The sequence below is a fragment of the Drosophila melanogaster genome, chromosome 2R (genome assembly GCF_000001215.4).
Source record: "Drosophila melanogaster chromosome 2R".
NCBI classification, from domain to species: domain Eukaryota; kingdom Metazoa; phylum Arthropoda; class Insecta; order Diptera; family Drosophilidae; genus Drosophila; species Drosophila melanogaster.
The window spans coordinates 1,428,625-1,447,244 of NT_033778.4; the positions used below are offsets into that span (position 1 = coordinate 1,428,625).

Here is an 18,620-nt window from a genome sequence, read left to right on the forward strand (position 1 = left end):
TTCACAACTAATTCTGAACACAAAAATGTTGGAAGTATGAAACTGAAACGGAAAATTTAAGGCCCCACACGTTTGGGAGACACTTTATCTTATTTATTATTATTCCTAACTAAACTGTAACGTGTAACGAAATAAATTGATGGAAGGCAAGGGAACCTGTACTTGCGTTGTGTGTGGTGGTCTTTTTCTACAGATGCCTTTTCGCTACAGATATAAATGAATATGATCAAGAATTGAGCGTGCTTGCAACAACAGAATAGTGGAGATAGTATACAAAATCGGAGGAAGCAAATTAATATTTTCGGAATGAGACAGTTCTAGAAGAGTGGAAAAAGCTGGAGAATTTGTTGCCTTCGAAACACCAGTGTAATCGTGTTCGCGGATTGGCCTTCCTATGCTCCTTCAGAGCATGGCTCTAGTGGCCCCTTTGGTACCTTACGACCAGAAACAGCAGCCGAGTTTAGTATTTAAGATTTTACACATTAATTTTGTTGTATTTTTGGTGGTGACTTATAATTAATTACTATATTTACAAAATACCAACTAAAGTAAGTTGAAGAAATATAAGGCAATGGGTTTTTGTTTTTATCGTAAATTCTAAAATAAAGTTTTTATAAAAGTTATTTGAGTAAGTTATAATTAGGAGGAACAAATTTTTAATTTAAATTCTTCCATAATTAAGTTTTTTCAGTTCTCTATATTCTTTTTCCATGAATTATTATTTTTCTTAAATCAATTTAATAGAAAAAGAAAAAAAAACTAAAAGAGGGGGTTGCGAGTAAGTTCGGTAAGATTTTGTTCCTTTTATATTTAATTATTTATTTATTTATTTAGGGACCAATAAAATGTTAGTAGTGTATTCATTTGAATTTTTCCTTTTCTTTTAAATCACATTGAAAGCAAAGTTCAAAAATAAATAAAACAAATTTATTTACTTTTGCCATTTATCTTCCATGATTTTTTCCGGTGTATAATTGAAAAATTAAAATTTGTTCGCTTTTACATTAATAACTTATCGTAATAAAAAATTTTTTTTTGTAAATAAAACTCACTCAATTTTTTTTTTTACTCCTCGGCCAAAGATCGATCCCCGGCGCAGATGAACTGAAATGACGCAAATGTACTCATCTTAGAAAAATAATTAGATTAGGTTTGCTTATATAATATAAAACATTAAATACAAAAAAATTAAATGAAATTAAAAAACACAAAAGTGATATAAACTAAGTCTTCTCCTCGGGTACACATTTCTATAATTTTTTTTTTAAATTTTGTAAAATATAATTTAAAAATATGACTTCATTTCCCTCAGTTCAGAATGGCGGTTCGGTGAATTTTAATTTTTCCGATGTAGGGTTAGGTTAGACAGGGGGTCATCAAGCATTTTTTATATATATATTTTAAGATCTCTTATATGTTCACTTCATCAGGAACTTCTCACTGTTTATTCTTGACTCCTAACTAGCTATATTTTCCAGCGCGCTTAACCTTGCTTTGGAGTTCTATTTTCATTAATACATTTTCTGGCAATTAATTTAAATACACATCCCAGGGTCTCGATTTATTTGGCGGATGCGGTCCCGGTGCGCCTGCTTTTCTTCTTCCGACACTGGATGGGAAGGGCTCTTCACCCGCCTAGTGGGCCTGGATAGGTTCTTTTCTATATTTCTGCCCGCCTAAAAAGTTAGAGCCTTCGCGTCAACTAACAGACCGATATTCACTAACCTGTGGCAGCCCCAGTCGAACCTTGGGGTCTGCGCCAAGCGAAGCTTTTTAGCCGTTTTGTGACGAGGAAAACTCACTCTAATAATATCTTTCATCGCGAATCAAAATTTTTACGCCCGCAGGTTATGATGTCTCAACGACACGAACTTTTCACGACTTGTCTTCACAACGATTTGATTAGAAAAGAAATAGAACGGACACTCAAGACCATCGGCGGAAATCACGATCAGCTGAAAGTCACTCTATTTACGATAACCAAATTATCCCAAAACTTTCCGGGTGCAGCTGATAGAGAGGTGCATCTCGTTTAGTATATTCCCGATGCAAAATACTGCATTTAGTATGAACCTAAATTAGAATGTCACAGCTGAACGCAAAGTTCCTAAAGGTTGTCTATCGGAAAGTGTATTGTTTTACAGTTTCAGTCGTGAATACAATTTGGATCAATAACCGAATCGATCTTGCCATGTCCGTCTGTACGTCTGTCCGTCTGTCCGTCTGTCCGACTGTCCGTATGAACAGGCGCTTTCCCGGCTTGGACGGCATCAATGGCACTATGTGCAATGCAGTCTGGCGAGCCATACCTGAGCACCTAGCATCGTTGTTTCCCGATGCATTCGATTGTGATACTTTCCGCCGAGTGGAAGTGCCCACGAGTTGTCTCGCTGCTCAAAGAACCAGAGAAGGACAAGTGTGAGTCCTCCTCATATAGAGGAATATGCTTGTTAGCAAAGACTGGTTAACGTGATCGAGGCCATCATGGTGAATCATGTGGGAGAAGTTCTTCCGGCTGCAGATGCCAGTTTGGATTTCGCCAAGGACGATGTGTGGAAGATGCTTGGAGTCACGTGAAGAGCAGTGTTGTCGCCAGCCCGGCGCAATACGTGCTTGGCACATTCGTGGACTTCAAAGGAACATTCGACAACGTCGAATAGAGTGCTGCACTCCGCCGACTAGCCGTCTTGGAATGCCGGAATATGGGCTTGTGGCAGAGCTTTTTCTCCGGCCGAAGAGCAGTGATTCGAAGCAGTTCCGGTACTGTGGATGTACTGCTAATTAGAGGCTGCCCGCAGAGGTCAATCAGCGGGCCATTTATCTGGGACATAGTGATGGATGTACTGCTTCAGCGTCTCCAGCCGTATTGCCAGCTGAGTGCATACGCTGATGACGTGCTGCTTCTCGTCGAGGGAAATTCCCGAGCAGTGCTAGAGGAAAAAGGAGCGCAACTGATGTACATCGTAGAAACGTGGGGAGCGGAACTTGGAGTTGCCGTTTCGACCAGCAAGACGGTAATAATGCTACTGAAAGGTGCCTTGAGACGTGCGCCTACGGTGAGGTTTGTGCGGAGCTGTCGGTACCTTGGCATCACGCTCAGTGAAGGAATGAAATTCCTCACGCACATAGCTTCGCTTCTCCAGCGTATGACCTGATTTGTTGGATCATTGGCGCGTGTGCTTCGAGCCGACTGGGGCTTCAGTCCTCGAGCCAGGCGGACCATATATGACCATCGCACCATGTGTCCTGTTTGATGCCCCGGTATGTTATGACACCGCGGAACAAGTAGCTGCCTAGAGCCGACAGCCTCCTGCCAGAAGCTAATCCTGCTTGGATGCCTTTCGGTATGCCGAACAGTGTCCACAGTGGCACTGCAGGTATTGGTGGAGCTCCCCCGCTTGACTTGGCGGCTAAGTTATAAGCGGTCAAATACAAGCTAAAGCGTGGATACCCGCTGGTGGAGAATGACTGGCTTTACAGCGAGGACATTGCCGAGGAAGACTCGTCTAAAGGAGTGTTGACTGCAGAGTTGGCAGAGCAGACGTCACTCTCGCTTATCGATATCAAAGTTTTGGATTCTCGTGGAGGACGTCTTTCCTGCTTACAGGGCACGGGTGGTTCGGAGGAGGTGTAAGCTCACTTGTTGGTATATAGGGTGTCGTGGTTGTAATCCCTTCCGTGTGGAACACGTAACGTAAAACAAGTTCGGAAGGATGCGAAAAGCATACATTGTCCGTATGAACGCCGAGATCTCTGGAACTATAAAAGCTAGAGATTCAGCATAAAGTTGAGATTCAGCATACAGATTCTGGAGACAAGACGCAGCGCAAGTTTGTTGACATATGTTGCCACACCCACTCTATGGCCCACAAGCCGCAAAACTGCCACGCCCACACGTTTAATACATGTATTTTTTATATATATATGTAGCAAGTTTCTATTATAATGTGTTACTTTATTGTTTAATGACAATTGGTTATAGTACACTTTATTATGTTTGATGACAATAGTTCTCGCTTATTATAATTTAATTGTTTGATGACAATTGTTTGGCTCTAGTTGCGTAAGTATATAGCGCGATTGAAAAACTTGCGACTGCTCTCGTTCACCATTCTACTCGAAGTCCTCTTTTTGTTCTTTCCGTTAATAAGCGTTGCCACTGCGCGTTACTCTCTTGCTCTCTGTGTTATCGATCATTTTAGTTCGCTGATCTGGTTCATTTCCCACAATCGGCCCTCCTGATACATCATTCGACCCGAATGAATTTCCCCACGGCTTCATATATTCTGCGACTGTCGATGTTTTAAAAGGTCCATAGCCGTCTCCAAGTTTTTCTACGTCATACCTTCCGTGCTTGTTTAGCTTAACAATTTTGTAAGGTCCTAGAAATTTTCCTTTCACCTTTAACCCAGTTCCGTACTGAGTACGCTTAATAGCTACTAGATCATCTATCTTATAAATTATTTCACCTTTGCGCTTTAAATCGAAACCCCTTTTATTTTCTGTCTGCAACTGTTTTATGTTTTCGGAAGCTCTTGCGCGCACCAGCTCTCTCTCCTCATCCAAATCCATCACTAAGGATTCCTTTATTAACAAATTAAGCTCTAGATCATTCGGAAGACGCATTTCAATGCCAGTCAAGATTTTAAAAGGCGACACTAAAGTGCTTCTAGGTGGTGTACTATTATTTATTTGCTGCACCTTACTGACATGCTTATACCAGTCTCCTGCACTTTCATGACTTAACTTCGACAACATCGACACTACTGTCTTATGCATTCTCTCAACCTGACCATTTCCACGTGGTACACCTGTTGTAATCACTAGATGCTGAATTTTCTGCTCCTCACAATACAACTTAAATGCCTGTGCAGTGAACGCAGTTCCCCTATCAGAGATAATCCGTAAAGGATTTCCAAAATTAGTAGCCTGACGCTCTAGACAACTTATAACTTCCTCTGCTCCTGTGCTACGGGTGGGATACAACCATACAAATTTCGAAAAACCGTCAACTATAGCTAAAATGTGGTTGTAGCGCTTGCTCGTCATCTGTATTGGCCCAACATGGTCAATGTGATACGTCATCAACGGTCTATCTCCCTTTTCAATCGGGGTCAAGAAACCTTCTTTCTTCCCAGCTTTCGAATTAAATATAATACACTCCACACAACTGTCCACAACACGAACAACCTTTTCTTTAAGTTTTGGTATGAAGTAAGATTTCTCAACTAAACCTTGCGTTTTCTTCGCAGCAAAATGTCCTTGCTTATGAGCAATCGTAATTATTTCATTTTCCATCTGCGACGGTACAACAATAAGCTCGCGATAAGGATCTTTAAAAAGTATTTGATTTTCTATATAAAAATCTTCATACCCTTTATTTTCTACAAGGCTTCTCACTACTTTCGTCCATTCATCGAGTAATTGTGCTTGTTTCAAGCGATGTACAACAGTATCGCTCAGCATAAAACACGATACTCTACTCAACGCATCAACATGTCTCATTCTCGTCCCTGAGCGATGTTCGATTTGATAATCAAAGTCTTGAAGGTATAATGCCCACCTAGCTACCCTCAAAGGAACGTCCTTCTTCTTCATCGTCATAGTGAACGCGTTGCAGTCAGTCACAATCTTAAACCCAACACAATCAAACCCAACACATACACACGCCACTTCATTAATGCTCCGATAACTGCAAGAACCTCAAGCTCATAAGAATGATACTTTTCTTCGCATTGGTTAGTCTTACGACTCATGTATTGAACTGGATGAAACAAACAATCTTCTGGGTCTTTTTGTAACAATACACCACCGAAACCATATTTTGAAGCGTCTGTATGGATTTCCGTTTCTAATTTGGGATTGTACAATTTCAATACGGGATTAGAAGTTAAGGCTACTTTCAACTGTTCAAACGCTACCTTCTGCAGCACATCAAATTTAAACTTAGTATTTTGCCTTAAAAGGTCCGACAAAGGCTTAGCAGTCACTGCAAAATCTTTGACAAATCTACGAAAATACGACGTCAATCCTAAAAATCTTTGAACACCTTTTTTATCATTTGGCAACGGAAAATTAACGATAGCACTTGTCTTCTCTCCATAAGGCTTAATAGTACCACTCTCAACTATATACCCCAAAAAGTTTTCTTTCTTTTGCAACACCTGACATTTCGACCAATTTATTTTTAATCCATTTTCACTGGCAACACTAAACACCTTCTCCAGCTTTACCAATCCTTCACACACATTTTTACTGGGCACAATCACATCGTCCATGTATACTACTACATCTCCACTGTTGATTAGTTCCCTTAAGACTGCCATTATGAATCGAGTAAAAACTGCAGGTGAGTTTGTAATACCAAAGGGCACATACAGAAATTCGTACTGTCCCTTTTGTGTTACAAAGGAGGTATATTTCTGGGATTCCAACTCAACGGGCACATGAAAGAAACCGTTAGTTAAATCCAAAGTCGTATACACCAAAGCACTCTGAAGCTTTTCGATAACAACGTCAACCTGAGGCATTGGAAAGTGATCACGAATTATCTTTTCATTTAATTTCCGATAGTCACAAAACAATCGTTTTTTCCCATTCTTTTTCGAAACAAGCACCACTGGTGATGCGTATTCCGACACACTCGGCATTTACGTGTCTTGTTGTCACTGTTAATCTTCTTGGACTCAGAAATCTGTTTATCGACGAATGATCCAGGCTTGTTTAATGACTTGCTTGAACTACAAACTTTTTTGTAAACATCCAAACTAAGTTTTAGCTCTTTTAATGTTTTTGCTTGATACAGCACTTCTTTGTTTGCAGGGGAATCCTGAATGCCACTAATGAAATAATCTATAATGCTCTCATCTTCAAGCTTTGCTGGCTTAGCTATTTCCATCAGTGCGTACAAGAATTCATGTAAACTCTCATCTTTTTTCTTTTGCCGTCTATTTAATCTTCGATGTATTTCTGCTGATGACACTTTAACTTCGAACTCATCTAGCAATACAGTTTTCAATATATTCCAACTTCGAATGTTTTGTTGACTTTTGACAAACTAGCAGCACCTCGTAAAAGCTGCTTCGCATAGACAAACATTTGTAATTGGTTCCACTGAACTGTACTCCCACATTCTTCTACCTCATTTATCCACTGGTCAACATCAACACTACCTATAGTACCTGAGAATTCAGAAATACTACCTTCGACATCTTTTAGAGTAAACCATGACCTATTATTTTCATTTGTCATAATTGGTGCAGTTGCTACTGACTCATCGTCCGAAATGTTTTGTTTTTCATTGTTTAATCTGTAGTGAGCAAGGAGCCGCTGCTGCAGCATGCTTTTAGTACCACTTGTCTGCAAATTTAACTCAGACAGCTTATTTCGTAGGTCATCAACGCGCAGCGCAAGAATTTCAACCCGATCCATTCTAAATAATATAAAATTTATCAGTACAAAATTCTTAATACGAAATAAAATCAACTGTATATTCTTTGCGTCAAGCTGCAAAACTACTTAACATACCCTCTCTTTAAAGTTTTCAAAACTACTTAGCCAACTCTGTTAAATCTATGTTAACAGTAAACACAACTTGCCGCGTCGTTTTCGCCTCTTCGTTGTCCTCGCCTCTTTCGCTCCTACTGCCTCGCCTCTTTCTCTGTTGCTTCGCCTCTCTCGTCGCTGTTGCCGCTCGATCGCCTTCGTATATGTGGCGGCGTATTTCGTTGCGCCGTTATTTTTCTTCTGCTTCTTATGCCACTGAAGCGACCATCGTTTTTCTGATTGCTTCACCGTTCTTCTTCTTCTGATACACCGTAACCGTCGTATTGCCGTTCTTCTTTAATTGTCTGCTTGCAATTTCTACGGCGTGGCCTTCAACTATTGGTCACCGCCGTTGCACTTTGAATAAACACTGCGTCTCCAACACCTTTGGCTGCTGCCGTTTTTTTCAATAGCCTGCTTGCAATTTCTAAGGCGTGGCCTTCAACTATTGGTCACCGCCGTTGCACTTTTGAATAAACACAGCGTCTCCAACACCTTTTGGCTGCTGCCGTTTTTCTTCGAGCACTAGATACGGAATCTCCAACACCTTTCGGCCTCCGTCTTCTGAAGTCTTCCAATGGACACTGCGTCACAAACACCTTTTGCTCGCCGTCGTCGATTGACTTCTAATTGCTTCAGCTTCACCGCGACTCCTCTTGCGTCGTTGTCGTTTTCCTTTTAATTGATGCGGCGTCACGTTCTGTCTCGCTCGCACTCATTAAATTCGCACTTATGCATGCACAACTTGGGCCATCCCGGACGAGCCTCCAAATTGTAGCAAGTTTCTATTATAATGTGTTACTTTATTGTTTAATGACAATTGGTTATAGTACACTTTATTATGTTTGATGACAATAGTTCTCGCTTATTATAATTTAATTGTTTGATGACAATTGTTTGGCTCTAGTTGCGTAAGTATATAGCGCGATTGAAAAACTTGCGACTGCTCTCGTTCACCATTCTACTCGAAGTCCTCTTTTTGTTCTTTCCGTTAATAAGCGTTGCCACTGCGCGTTACTCTCTTGCTCTCTGTGTTATCGATCATTTTAGTTCGCTGATCTGGTTCATTTCCCACATATATTTTTTTAAAATAATTTTAATAGTCTTGTAAATTTCTATCGATTCCAAAAAAATCTATTTGCCACGCTCACTCTAACGCCCTAAAGCCGCCAAACTGGTCGCGCACTCACTTTTCTCATTTTTTTCATTTTATTTCCCAATATCTATCGATATCTCAGAAAAATGATGACATTTCGCGTTCGCCTTACCTTTACCTGAGTAACGGGTATCTGATAGTCGCTTTCATTTCAAAGGATCCATGTGGAATAGTATTATACAATATATATTAGTAACTCAGTGTGCCATCATAATTAATATTTTGCTAGATAATATTCTGCAGAACGATGAGAATTGTCTAAACCGAAACATGAGGGAAGTTGATTAGCTTATGAATGATATGCACTTAGAAATTAAATGAAAAGCAATTAAATGAATGATTATATTTAATGAAAGCATTTAATAATATTGTATTTTACTTCTGGATCAACAGGAGGCCCTCATCAATTATTAAATACCAGCCTCTATCTTGGATAGTTCCTGAATTTATACATACGAATATTTTTAAAAGTTTTTTTTCTAAAAAGTTTTTTATACATTATTTTTAGGTCAGGATGAAAGCGAATCTCTTTTGAAGATGCAAGCAAAGCTAGATGACCTGCCAGAGTTTTTGAATACAACGGAAACTGATTTACAAGATGCTTTACGAGAGGGAAGTCATCTATTCACAGAAGTTCGAAAACTAGACATCGCCTTGGATAAATATTTAACGCAAAAGTTCCGCACTGAGGAAACAATTCTACGGTTAGCGCAGGATCACTTAATAACAGACAAGGCTACCGCTTACCGTTTGAAACTATTAGGTAAATCTCAGGAAAAACGGCGAAATGTCGATTTATCATTATCTAAAGTTCAAAATCAATTGTCTCTATCAATGCTTGAGGTTGAAAAACTTAGATGCGTAGTTTTTAATGAAAGAGCCTATAATGATAGTACGAAAACAAAATTAAAAAGTGCAGAAAATAAATCTTCTACGTTGGAAAATGGTTTAAAAAAGATACACATTCAAATTGAAATTAAAATGAAATTATACGAAAAGATTAACTGCAAAATTGAGGAAATGGATCATTTATTTGGCGATGCGTCCGGAAATCCAACAGACTTAAAGGTAAAATAATAAAACTCTCCTATTAAGTTAGATTTACTCGTAGACTAAAAAATTTATTGATAAGTATGTTAAAGGTAGAAGGAAGCTTAAGGTATATATATTTTTAAACGTCACCATTATCTGAGTAGATCCTGCATTTTCCTTCCGTATGAACGGCGAAATCGCGGACGCTTCGTCTGGTATGAAAGCGATTAGCCATTTAATTTAATGCTTAAGACTGCGTTGGCCATGGTAGGTCTTAAAATCTTAATTTATGGAGAGCTCAAATGGGCCGTGCCAAATTATTATTCCATGCCGATGGAAATTGGCATGAAAATTATACGCTTACAATAATATATAGACAGTTTGATGTAATCATATCGCTCCAAAAGAGCTTCCATCTACCTATTTTAGTTTTATTGTATACCAAAAACAGTTTTTCTCATTTTATTCCCCAATAGCTATCGATATGCCAGGAAAATAATGAAATTTTGCTTTCTCATTTCGTAGCTGAGTAACGGGCTTCGACTATAAAGTATATCCTGTTTTAAAATATTTTTATTTCCGCTTTTTATTCATACGTTTTTATTAGTTCTAGTTTTTTGATCGTGTTTAATTTATTGGTTAAAATATTTTTCAGATTAAACAACTTGAAAAATCCATTCATATAGGAGAATTGCAAGTTCGTGAACATCAGCAGTTTTGGATAATGCTGCAGAACCATTTTGTAAATCTGTCCCAAAAAAGAAACGATCAGCTAAATGAAATTCAAGTCACTCGAAAACGTAAGTCATTAAACGATATTTATGTCTCCGAAAATATTTACAATGGAATCGCTATTCCGCTTTTTGGGCATAACATAGTTTTTATAGCCGTTACTCGTAGAGTATGAACGTCGAAATGTCGGGTCAAATACATTAGAATAACAAGATGAGTAACTCGATTTTTGGTGATGGCTCTTGAACTGGCTCCAGGCTCTTTCGAGTTTTTGTCTAAATGCGAGAAAGGGGAGAGCTCTAGAGCCATGGCCTTAAGCATTTGAACCAAAACCAAAAGGATGACATAAGCGTAAAAATAATTGCGGCGTTTTCAAACTTTCTCACACCAGCAGATACTATGGGAACTGGAATATGTATTATTAGCGAGCGAGCTCCAAGACTTTACCTAACGCGTTATAACGTTCGATTCTCAAAGCCCCCTTGTGTGTAATGTGGTAGTGCGTCAGCGAGCCCTTTATTTATTTTTTTCTGTTGGTCGGTGATGCGTCTATTGACATCTTAAGCGTATCGGCTGGCGTTCTATTCTGCAAAATCCGAAGATCTCGCGACCCACTTTAATGCATATACCCGGCAATTATAAATTGTATACCCGTTACTCGCAGAGTAACGCACGATTCAGAATGGGGAGCTAGTAGTTTTAAGACAGCGCACCCTTCATCAAGGGACTTCACCATTCTACGGAGGAGAGAGGAACTGAACAAACAGTGCTGTGAGGCATCTGTACATTTATATTGGCAGGAAATAGGGATATTTTTTGTAAATTTCGAACTAGCAAGCAACAACACCGAGGTCAGTAAAATAATGATGATTTGCAGGTTGGTCAACACCATAGAGCCGCCATTGAAGTTCAACGACGTTTTGTTGTATTTCAGATGCAAAGGGTTCGGACAAACCGAGCGCTATTGCCTCCTTGAATATCGCTATTAGAAATGTGGTGGTCCTCAAGACTCCAAAGCAGGCACCAAGAAGGACGACGAGAAAGCATGCTGCTTACATTGACAAACTGATTACCCTGCATCGTTCAAAGGATGCCCTGACTACAAAATGGCAAAGGAACAAAGCTTCCAAAGCTAGACCAGTCGCGAGTAGCCAAAAGCTATCTTCCATCCAGAATAGTATGAGCTACAGGGACGCACTAAAAGGAAAACAACAACAACAAGAATCCCCAACAAACCCCACAATCTTACACGAAGCCCCACAACCCAACCAGCTTGAACCGATGTTTGCCATCATGCAAGGAATGATGGAGAAGATGTTCTCGCAGATGACACAGCAACGGAAATATCCTGCAGAGGAGCAAACTGAAGTTGAGCATCTCATAAAAATAGACAACATCGAGGTAGTACTGGTATCGGAATCCCAGTTTGTCGCAGATCTAATTTTAACATCAGAGGGTATGACTTGATCCATACCAACCATCCATCTGGCTGAGCACGCGGAGGAGCAGCCATGCTCATCAGGAGCAAGTGGCAAGTCACCAGGTCCGGATCAAATCGATGCATATTACCCCTACCCTGTTCCCTGAGGCTAGCGCGAACCCAATATGCAGAGTATATAGATCGCCTTTGAAATGACAACACTTATTGTTCAAAATTTGTTCAGCGAGAAAAACGCTTGTATGCAGACGAAGTATGTAAAACGACTGAATACAAAACTGAGAGAGTTCGTCTCCCCGGACGCTCTTTATAAAGATTAGACTGTATGCAAACGGTTGTTTAGATAAATGGCAAAATAAAAGCGCAAGAAGAAAACAATGATTGATTTACGTTAATCTTACCCGACACCTACTATAAATACCAACTGCACGTCCGAACCAGGTAACTGGTGCAGTCGGTAATCGAACAACTCTACAATAATCCCAGAGGAATGACAAAATCAATGGAACACAGTAGCTGTGAAAAATATGCGAAGTGGTTGTACAAAGTGTAAAAAAGGAAATGAATGGAATAGAATATAAATGTACAAAAAACAAAGACATAATGTGAATAATTCAAATATAAAAACCAACTCGTATACACTGTCGGGTCACGCAGCCACCAATTCCGAGATTTGTTCTATGTAAATAAGCCAACTTTGGAGATAGCTGTGAAGCCATGTCTCTGTTATCTAAGCCCCCCTCTCGCAAGTACACCTTTTGCTTATTGTTCGGCTGTTCGCTCTGCAATTAAGTCTCTAATTATCATGATCTAATTATTCGGAACCAATAAAATCTTATCATTCGAAATCACTAAATAAAAATGGTATTTTCATTGCTCGAAAAAAAGCTAATAGAAAAGATTATTAGCTCAACATACACAGAAGAAAAGAATGAATAAAATAATGAATTCACGCGGAAACAATAAAATGAGTGTCTGACCTTGCGCTCACACACAGCAGCAAGTCTGTGGCAAGCGCACAAGTTCGATGTGTCTTTTCGACGCGAACAACCTGTTCGGTGCAGAGCAAGCGCAGTGGTAGGGCTAATACATTAGAATAACGGCCATACATCGATTTTGCACTATGCATTCACATTTTTGGTGACGACCAAAATTGCTCTCAATCCGCTCGCGTAAAATTGAGAGCGTAAAAATTTAATAATAGAATGCTCTTGCTGTGTGTGTTAAAAGAATAATGTATATGTATGCGTACTTGTGCTAGAAGAAAAAAATGTAATATAGAAATTAATGCCTTGACTTTTATTTTTTTAAAGAAGTCTTTTTAATTTATCTTTTTAATTTATCAACTACCGGTTACATATTCATATTTATTAATTTGGTCGGAAACGCTTCCTTCTACTTGTTACATACTTTTCAACGAATCCAGTGATATCGTTAGATATTGGGGAATAAAATGAGAAAAATGATTTAAAAGTATGAGAGTGACCGTTTTGTAGGTGTGAGGAGGGACTTGGCTAAAGAGTTTTTGGTATACCGATAGAAATTGGCAAGACAATCAATAAAACGAAGAAAGGTCGGAACATTTTTCAGAAGTGCGGGGGTGGCAGTTTTGGCCGGCTTGTGGGCGTTAGAGTAGGCGTGGCAAATCGAAAGGAACTTACAAAACGAATACAAAAATTAAAAAACATCAAAAACTTTTTCATTGTGGGCGTTAGAGTAGGCGTGCTGCGTCTTGTATTTAGATTCTGTATACCTAATCGAGACGTTTTTACGGGCGTGACCAGATTGACTAGACATTATAAGATTGGTTACAAATTCATACTTTTGAATAAATATACAATAGCATACCCTCTTACTACGGGTATAAACACAAAATCTAGAAACAATGTTCAGTCATGCATATTCTATTGACGTCTAAGCGTTATTTTCAAATCGTCGTTTGGTCTACACGGTAACGATGCCCACAAGATGTCTCAGACTCGCCCATAACACCGGAATTTGTCTGGCGCCTTCGGCAAGCATATATCAAAAGTATATGGAAATGACAATTAATTTAATCAATACTCATCTAAACTTCTTTGAATTGGTTATTTTTTATTTATTAAGAGTGATCAGCAATCGTAAACCGTCAACTTCTCAAATACAATAAGTTTTTCTTATTTATGTTTCGATGGTTACGGTAATTAGCCGATTTTTTAATTTTAACTAAACCAACTAATAAATTATTTTCTTTTGCCCTAGAACTATCCATTATTAGGCAAAAGTCATTAAAAAGTGACCAAGAGCTGGAGATATCACATAGAAAAGCAAAGGAATTACAAATATTCATTAAAAAATTTACATCGAAATTGGAACTACTTAACGACAAAATATATAAGAAAAGGATTCACCATGACGTAGAGGAGACTGAGTTCGACCACGAACAGGCTGAGCAAACTCAAAAACTAAAGGTATGCTTTACGCCCTACTCATTCGTTGTATAAATGCCATTTGTTTTTTAGATTGCGGAGCTGGAAATACTTAAATTGGAAGGAAAAATTGTTGAGCTACAAAACGAAATTGAACTTCACAAAGATTATGTAATAGATAAACATAGGGAAACATTATCGTGGGAAACAAAATACAAAATGATTGAAGAAACTATTAAATGGGCGAAATTAGAGCGCTCTGTAAAAGGTGAAATCGGTCTTATGAAAACTGAAATACACCGCATGAATATAAGATATAGTCAACTAAAACGAGCACAGGAAAGTCTGGTTTTAGATCTAGAACATTGCGTTATGCATCGTGAACAAATCTTTGTCAATGCATCGGTCAAGGAGCATTTACAAGCCAAATTTAAGCAATTAAAAAATACTTCTCAAATTCAGGTTAGGCTTGATGAAGTTCACAATAGGACTAAGCTAATAAGTAATGAAATAACGTTTTTATCGGAAAAGCAATTAATTGATGACATTAATAAAATTGAACGCATGATTTATATGCTCCGTAGAATTCAGTCAGATCTTAACGATATCATTAAGGAGGACGCCAATATTCAGGATCGAATAGAAGAAGGAATATTAGCTAAGCATGCCAACTTGGAACAAATAATACGAAAACAGATGAGAGCAAAAGCTTATAAAAGGCTTAATACATTAAAATCACAGCAAGTAATACTCCGTTCAGAGTTGACAGTTCAACAGCTATCTCAAAAGCAAAGCGAGCTAAATTATGATCTCACAGAAATAGCGAAGGCTCTTTTACTAGACTATCCTAAAAAGAAATCGTATGTTTTTAAAGTACTTCATGTTCTTAATGACTAGAGATAAAATGAAAACTATAAATTGTGATAATACAAATAAAAATAGTGTTGTGATGTTTGACAGCTCGCGGTTTGGTATGAAATAAAACTCAGATCAAGTTTGTAAATTTTCAAGAATTTTTTATTTATATTATATCGAAAATGCAGAACTTGGTATAACATTTTAATACAAATGTTTTCAAAACATTAGTTTGGCTTAATAATTGGGCGTTTAATTGAAAAGTGTTTAAAGCAACTTTAAAAAACCTATCCAAAATAACGGAAAATTCTGGAATTTTTTGGCTACTTTTGTACTATTTGCCATTTTACTAAGCAATTCAGCGGTAAGCACTTTAGTGAGCAATTTTTAGAGCAAAACATAACTCTAGCATTAAAGATTTCAAAGCTTTTTTAGTAGCGTTTCAAGCTATAGACACGAGGCACAATCTTTGAGCTTTGAGCCTTTGTCTATGACATGAAAACTAACCGACAGTGAAAAGATGCTATCGGGAATTACTCTGCACTTATGAAGCCATCAATTATGTCTAACACTGCCTCGGTGGTCGAATATCTGGCTTCATAACAGTAAATAATTCTTTAGTGTATGCTTTAAGGCAATGGCCTGATAAAGCTATTTGAGGAAAGATTTATTATTCTAGTTCAAAACGAGGAAGGACAGCCATCTGATTTCGTACCGCAGGATACGATTCTTCAGGAATTCCCGGACTTGGAGTGCAGCTGGTGAAGAAGGAGAAGGCGCGAGTTAACTCTCTGCCGCTCGCAAAGCAATCAATGTTAATTTTATTAATACATAATTAGATACTACTTACAATAATATTTATTAGAGTTATTTTACATAAACAAAAGTACACTTTTTTGGATGCAGTTTTAAGTTATGTTGTTTTTAAAGACATCGGTTAAGTTCTTATGCGTATGCCTTTCCGAAAAACCGCCTAAAACTAAATCAGCCACAGAAACACTTGCGAAGGCTGTAAGCCTCTAAAGTAAGTAAGTCTTTAATTATTAACTTCTTTTTTGTCTTGATTATAAATTTTATTCTCATCTTCAAAATATGTTTGTTGATCTGAAATGCCTAACTGATATGGTTAGGATAGGGAATTATTTTAATGGAGTTGATGGTTTCTTGACTAATAGGGAAATATGAAATGAGTTATTCGTTATTTTTGTGGTCAAGTCAAGTCAAGATTATATTTTGGTTGTTATGCTTTATTACGTGTCGTAATTAAGTAATTGCGGATTAAAATCCCAAAAGCCCCACGTGAAAGTTGCATGCACATTTCTATGTCTTCTATGTCTATGTATTCAATAAATTGCATAAGTTCATAAACGATTGTGTAAATACTTTAACGGCTATTTTCGTTGTTAGTAAGCTTTTGCAGTCCTTCATTCACAAAATTTACATCATTTAGTGTATGAAGTTGGATTGAATTTTCTGCAATTATATTTTTTTTTTGTTAATTTTTACCCTATCATTTTAATCAAGTGTGCCAAAAAGAAATTTAAAAGATGAACCTATTATGTCAAATAGACTATGTTTTGCTGATGAATAGTGAAACCATTTCAATCAATTTCATTTCAATCTGGGCGGGTCTAGGAATTTGTTACCAAAAGAATCACTGATCAATCAATCAATGTCACGATTTCCTTTATATTGATTCTTAGACAGTAACAGTGATACTACTGGTATTTGAATTGGATTGCTTGAGAATAGTAAGTAGCCAAGGCCGGAAACTGGGTTGCTTATTTGAATTTGTTGACTGTGGCCCGTGGTGAATAATAGAAACAACATCACACAAGGAACACAAGGTTCCTGTGGAAGTTTAACGGTATTATGCAGGGGCGCAAGATTATCGTCATGAATGAGTGCCATTGCGCCCTCTCTAATGTTTGATGATGGTGTCGTCCATTCTGTTCGTCCTCGAAGCTTGTCGGCTGACCCTTCGCCAAACCTGTTGTATAGTAGCGGTCACGGCGTCAAATCGTTCCAGATTTGTAGGTTTTGACGTGACGAAAAGATTTCATATTCCTTCTAAGTGCTCCAAAATCGCTGGGATCTGGAGACTGCGGAGAAAAAGGGCGTAAATTAAGAATGGCTTTTATCTTAGGAGTGACAGTGGGAAGGTCTTCAAACTTAAATCTAGAATTCGTCAGTGTTCTGTAGGGTAGGCCCATTGCGCTAATTATCTCCCAACGTAGGTCCGGAAGTTTGAGTAGTAAAGATTTGGTGGTATTGATCACAAGAAAAACGTCCGTTGGAGTTAAGTTTAAAATTCTGAATGAATGCTTTATTTCTTTCTCCTCATTTTTATAGTTTTGGTTTGGTACATTTATGCTTATTTTAATATGCTGATTGACCGAAAAGTAGAAGTGGAGCGGATGCGGTTCTGTGTTGTCAAGTGGCTCGTTGTTTGGATCGATTCAGCGTTTCCAATGGTAATCGATCCAAGACTCAGCGTTTCAAGTGGTCGCCGATGCAGCATTTCGAATGTTTAGTTGTGCTATGTCTCAGCGTTTTAATTGAGCCGCAACAAGGTACAACAAAGTATTTCTTGGTGCCCTCTTAGACCTCTGGTTGTCGAGGCGGCTTTGGTGGGGGACCGCCGAGGGTGAATGCTGTGGCGGTAGCTCCTCCCCCCTCAGACTGCCGATTATTAAATGGATTTAGTAACACTTGGGTTTCGGTTCTACGTGTTCCGTGCACTCGAAAGCTTGAAGAGATATGTTATTCACTTTGGGGATTTGTGGATTTTTTTCTCTGGTGTGAAAATTGTTGTCTTCTTTGAGAACACGACGAATACTACTATCAGTAGTATACCGAGCATCGAGTAAGTTGTTGTTGTATGGATCGTGGCTCCCCACTGTATCCTGCTGATCTTTATTTTCGTTCCCAGATCCTCAATCCTCAGCTCGTGTATTCCCAGCTCCTGGGTTGTCCTGTTTCTCTTATTCGTCTCTAACCGAGGTATGTACAACTTCAACTCTGCTGTGCCAAGCCTCTCTACCGCTTCGTACTGCACGTTGTTTACCATTGCCTTGCAATGGGTGAATTTTATAAGGGCTGATCATTCAATGTTTTGTCGACTCCGCAATCCGTCTGTAGCAAGCTACAATCCTCCATTGAAAATTGCGATTTAGCCGGCCTCCGGTTCGAAGATCGTTGCGACCAATCCGACATCCTTCGTTTCGCACTCCGCTTCCTTTCCTCTTAACAGTCTTTTCATACATTTAGAATTGATTTGACTTTATATTTTTATCGTTTTTACATATATAAATGTTCCTTATTAAGTGACATTTTTCTTTATAGTAGTGTATTTCGTTCTGTGTTGTTCATGGGAAGTGGTATTAATCTTCGGAACGAAAATATTTCGTTCTTAAATAACGGCAATTTAATTAAAAATAGTAGTCTATATAAT

General features: G+C 38.4%; 1 protein-coding gene across 2 annotated transcripts in view; it reads left to right on the top strand.

Moving 5' to 3' along the window:
* l(2)41Ab (lethal (2) 41Ab) overlaps positions 1-15,311 on the top strand; it is a 94,544-nt gene extending 79,233 nt beyond the window's left edge. For both annotated transcript variants that reach the window (NM_001110887.2, NM_001110886.2), the window contains exons 4-7: positions 9,210-9,769; positions 10,389-10,533; positions 14,145-14,353; positions 14,405-15,311. In NM_001110887.2, coding sequence (NP_001104357.1) covers positions 9,210-9,769; positions 10,389-10,533; positions 14,145-14,353; positions 14,405-15,208 — 1,718 coding nt within the window. In that variant the 3' untranslated portion in view covers positions 15,209-15,311. The remainder of the gene's footprint in view (positions 1-9,209; positions 9,770-10,388; positions 10,534-14,144; positions 14,354-14,404) is intronic.
* Positions 15,312-18,620: the final 3,309 nt, after the last annotated feature.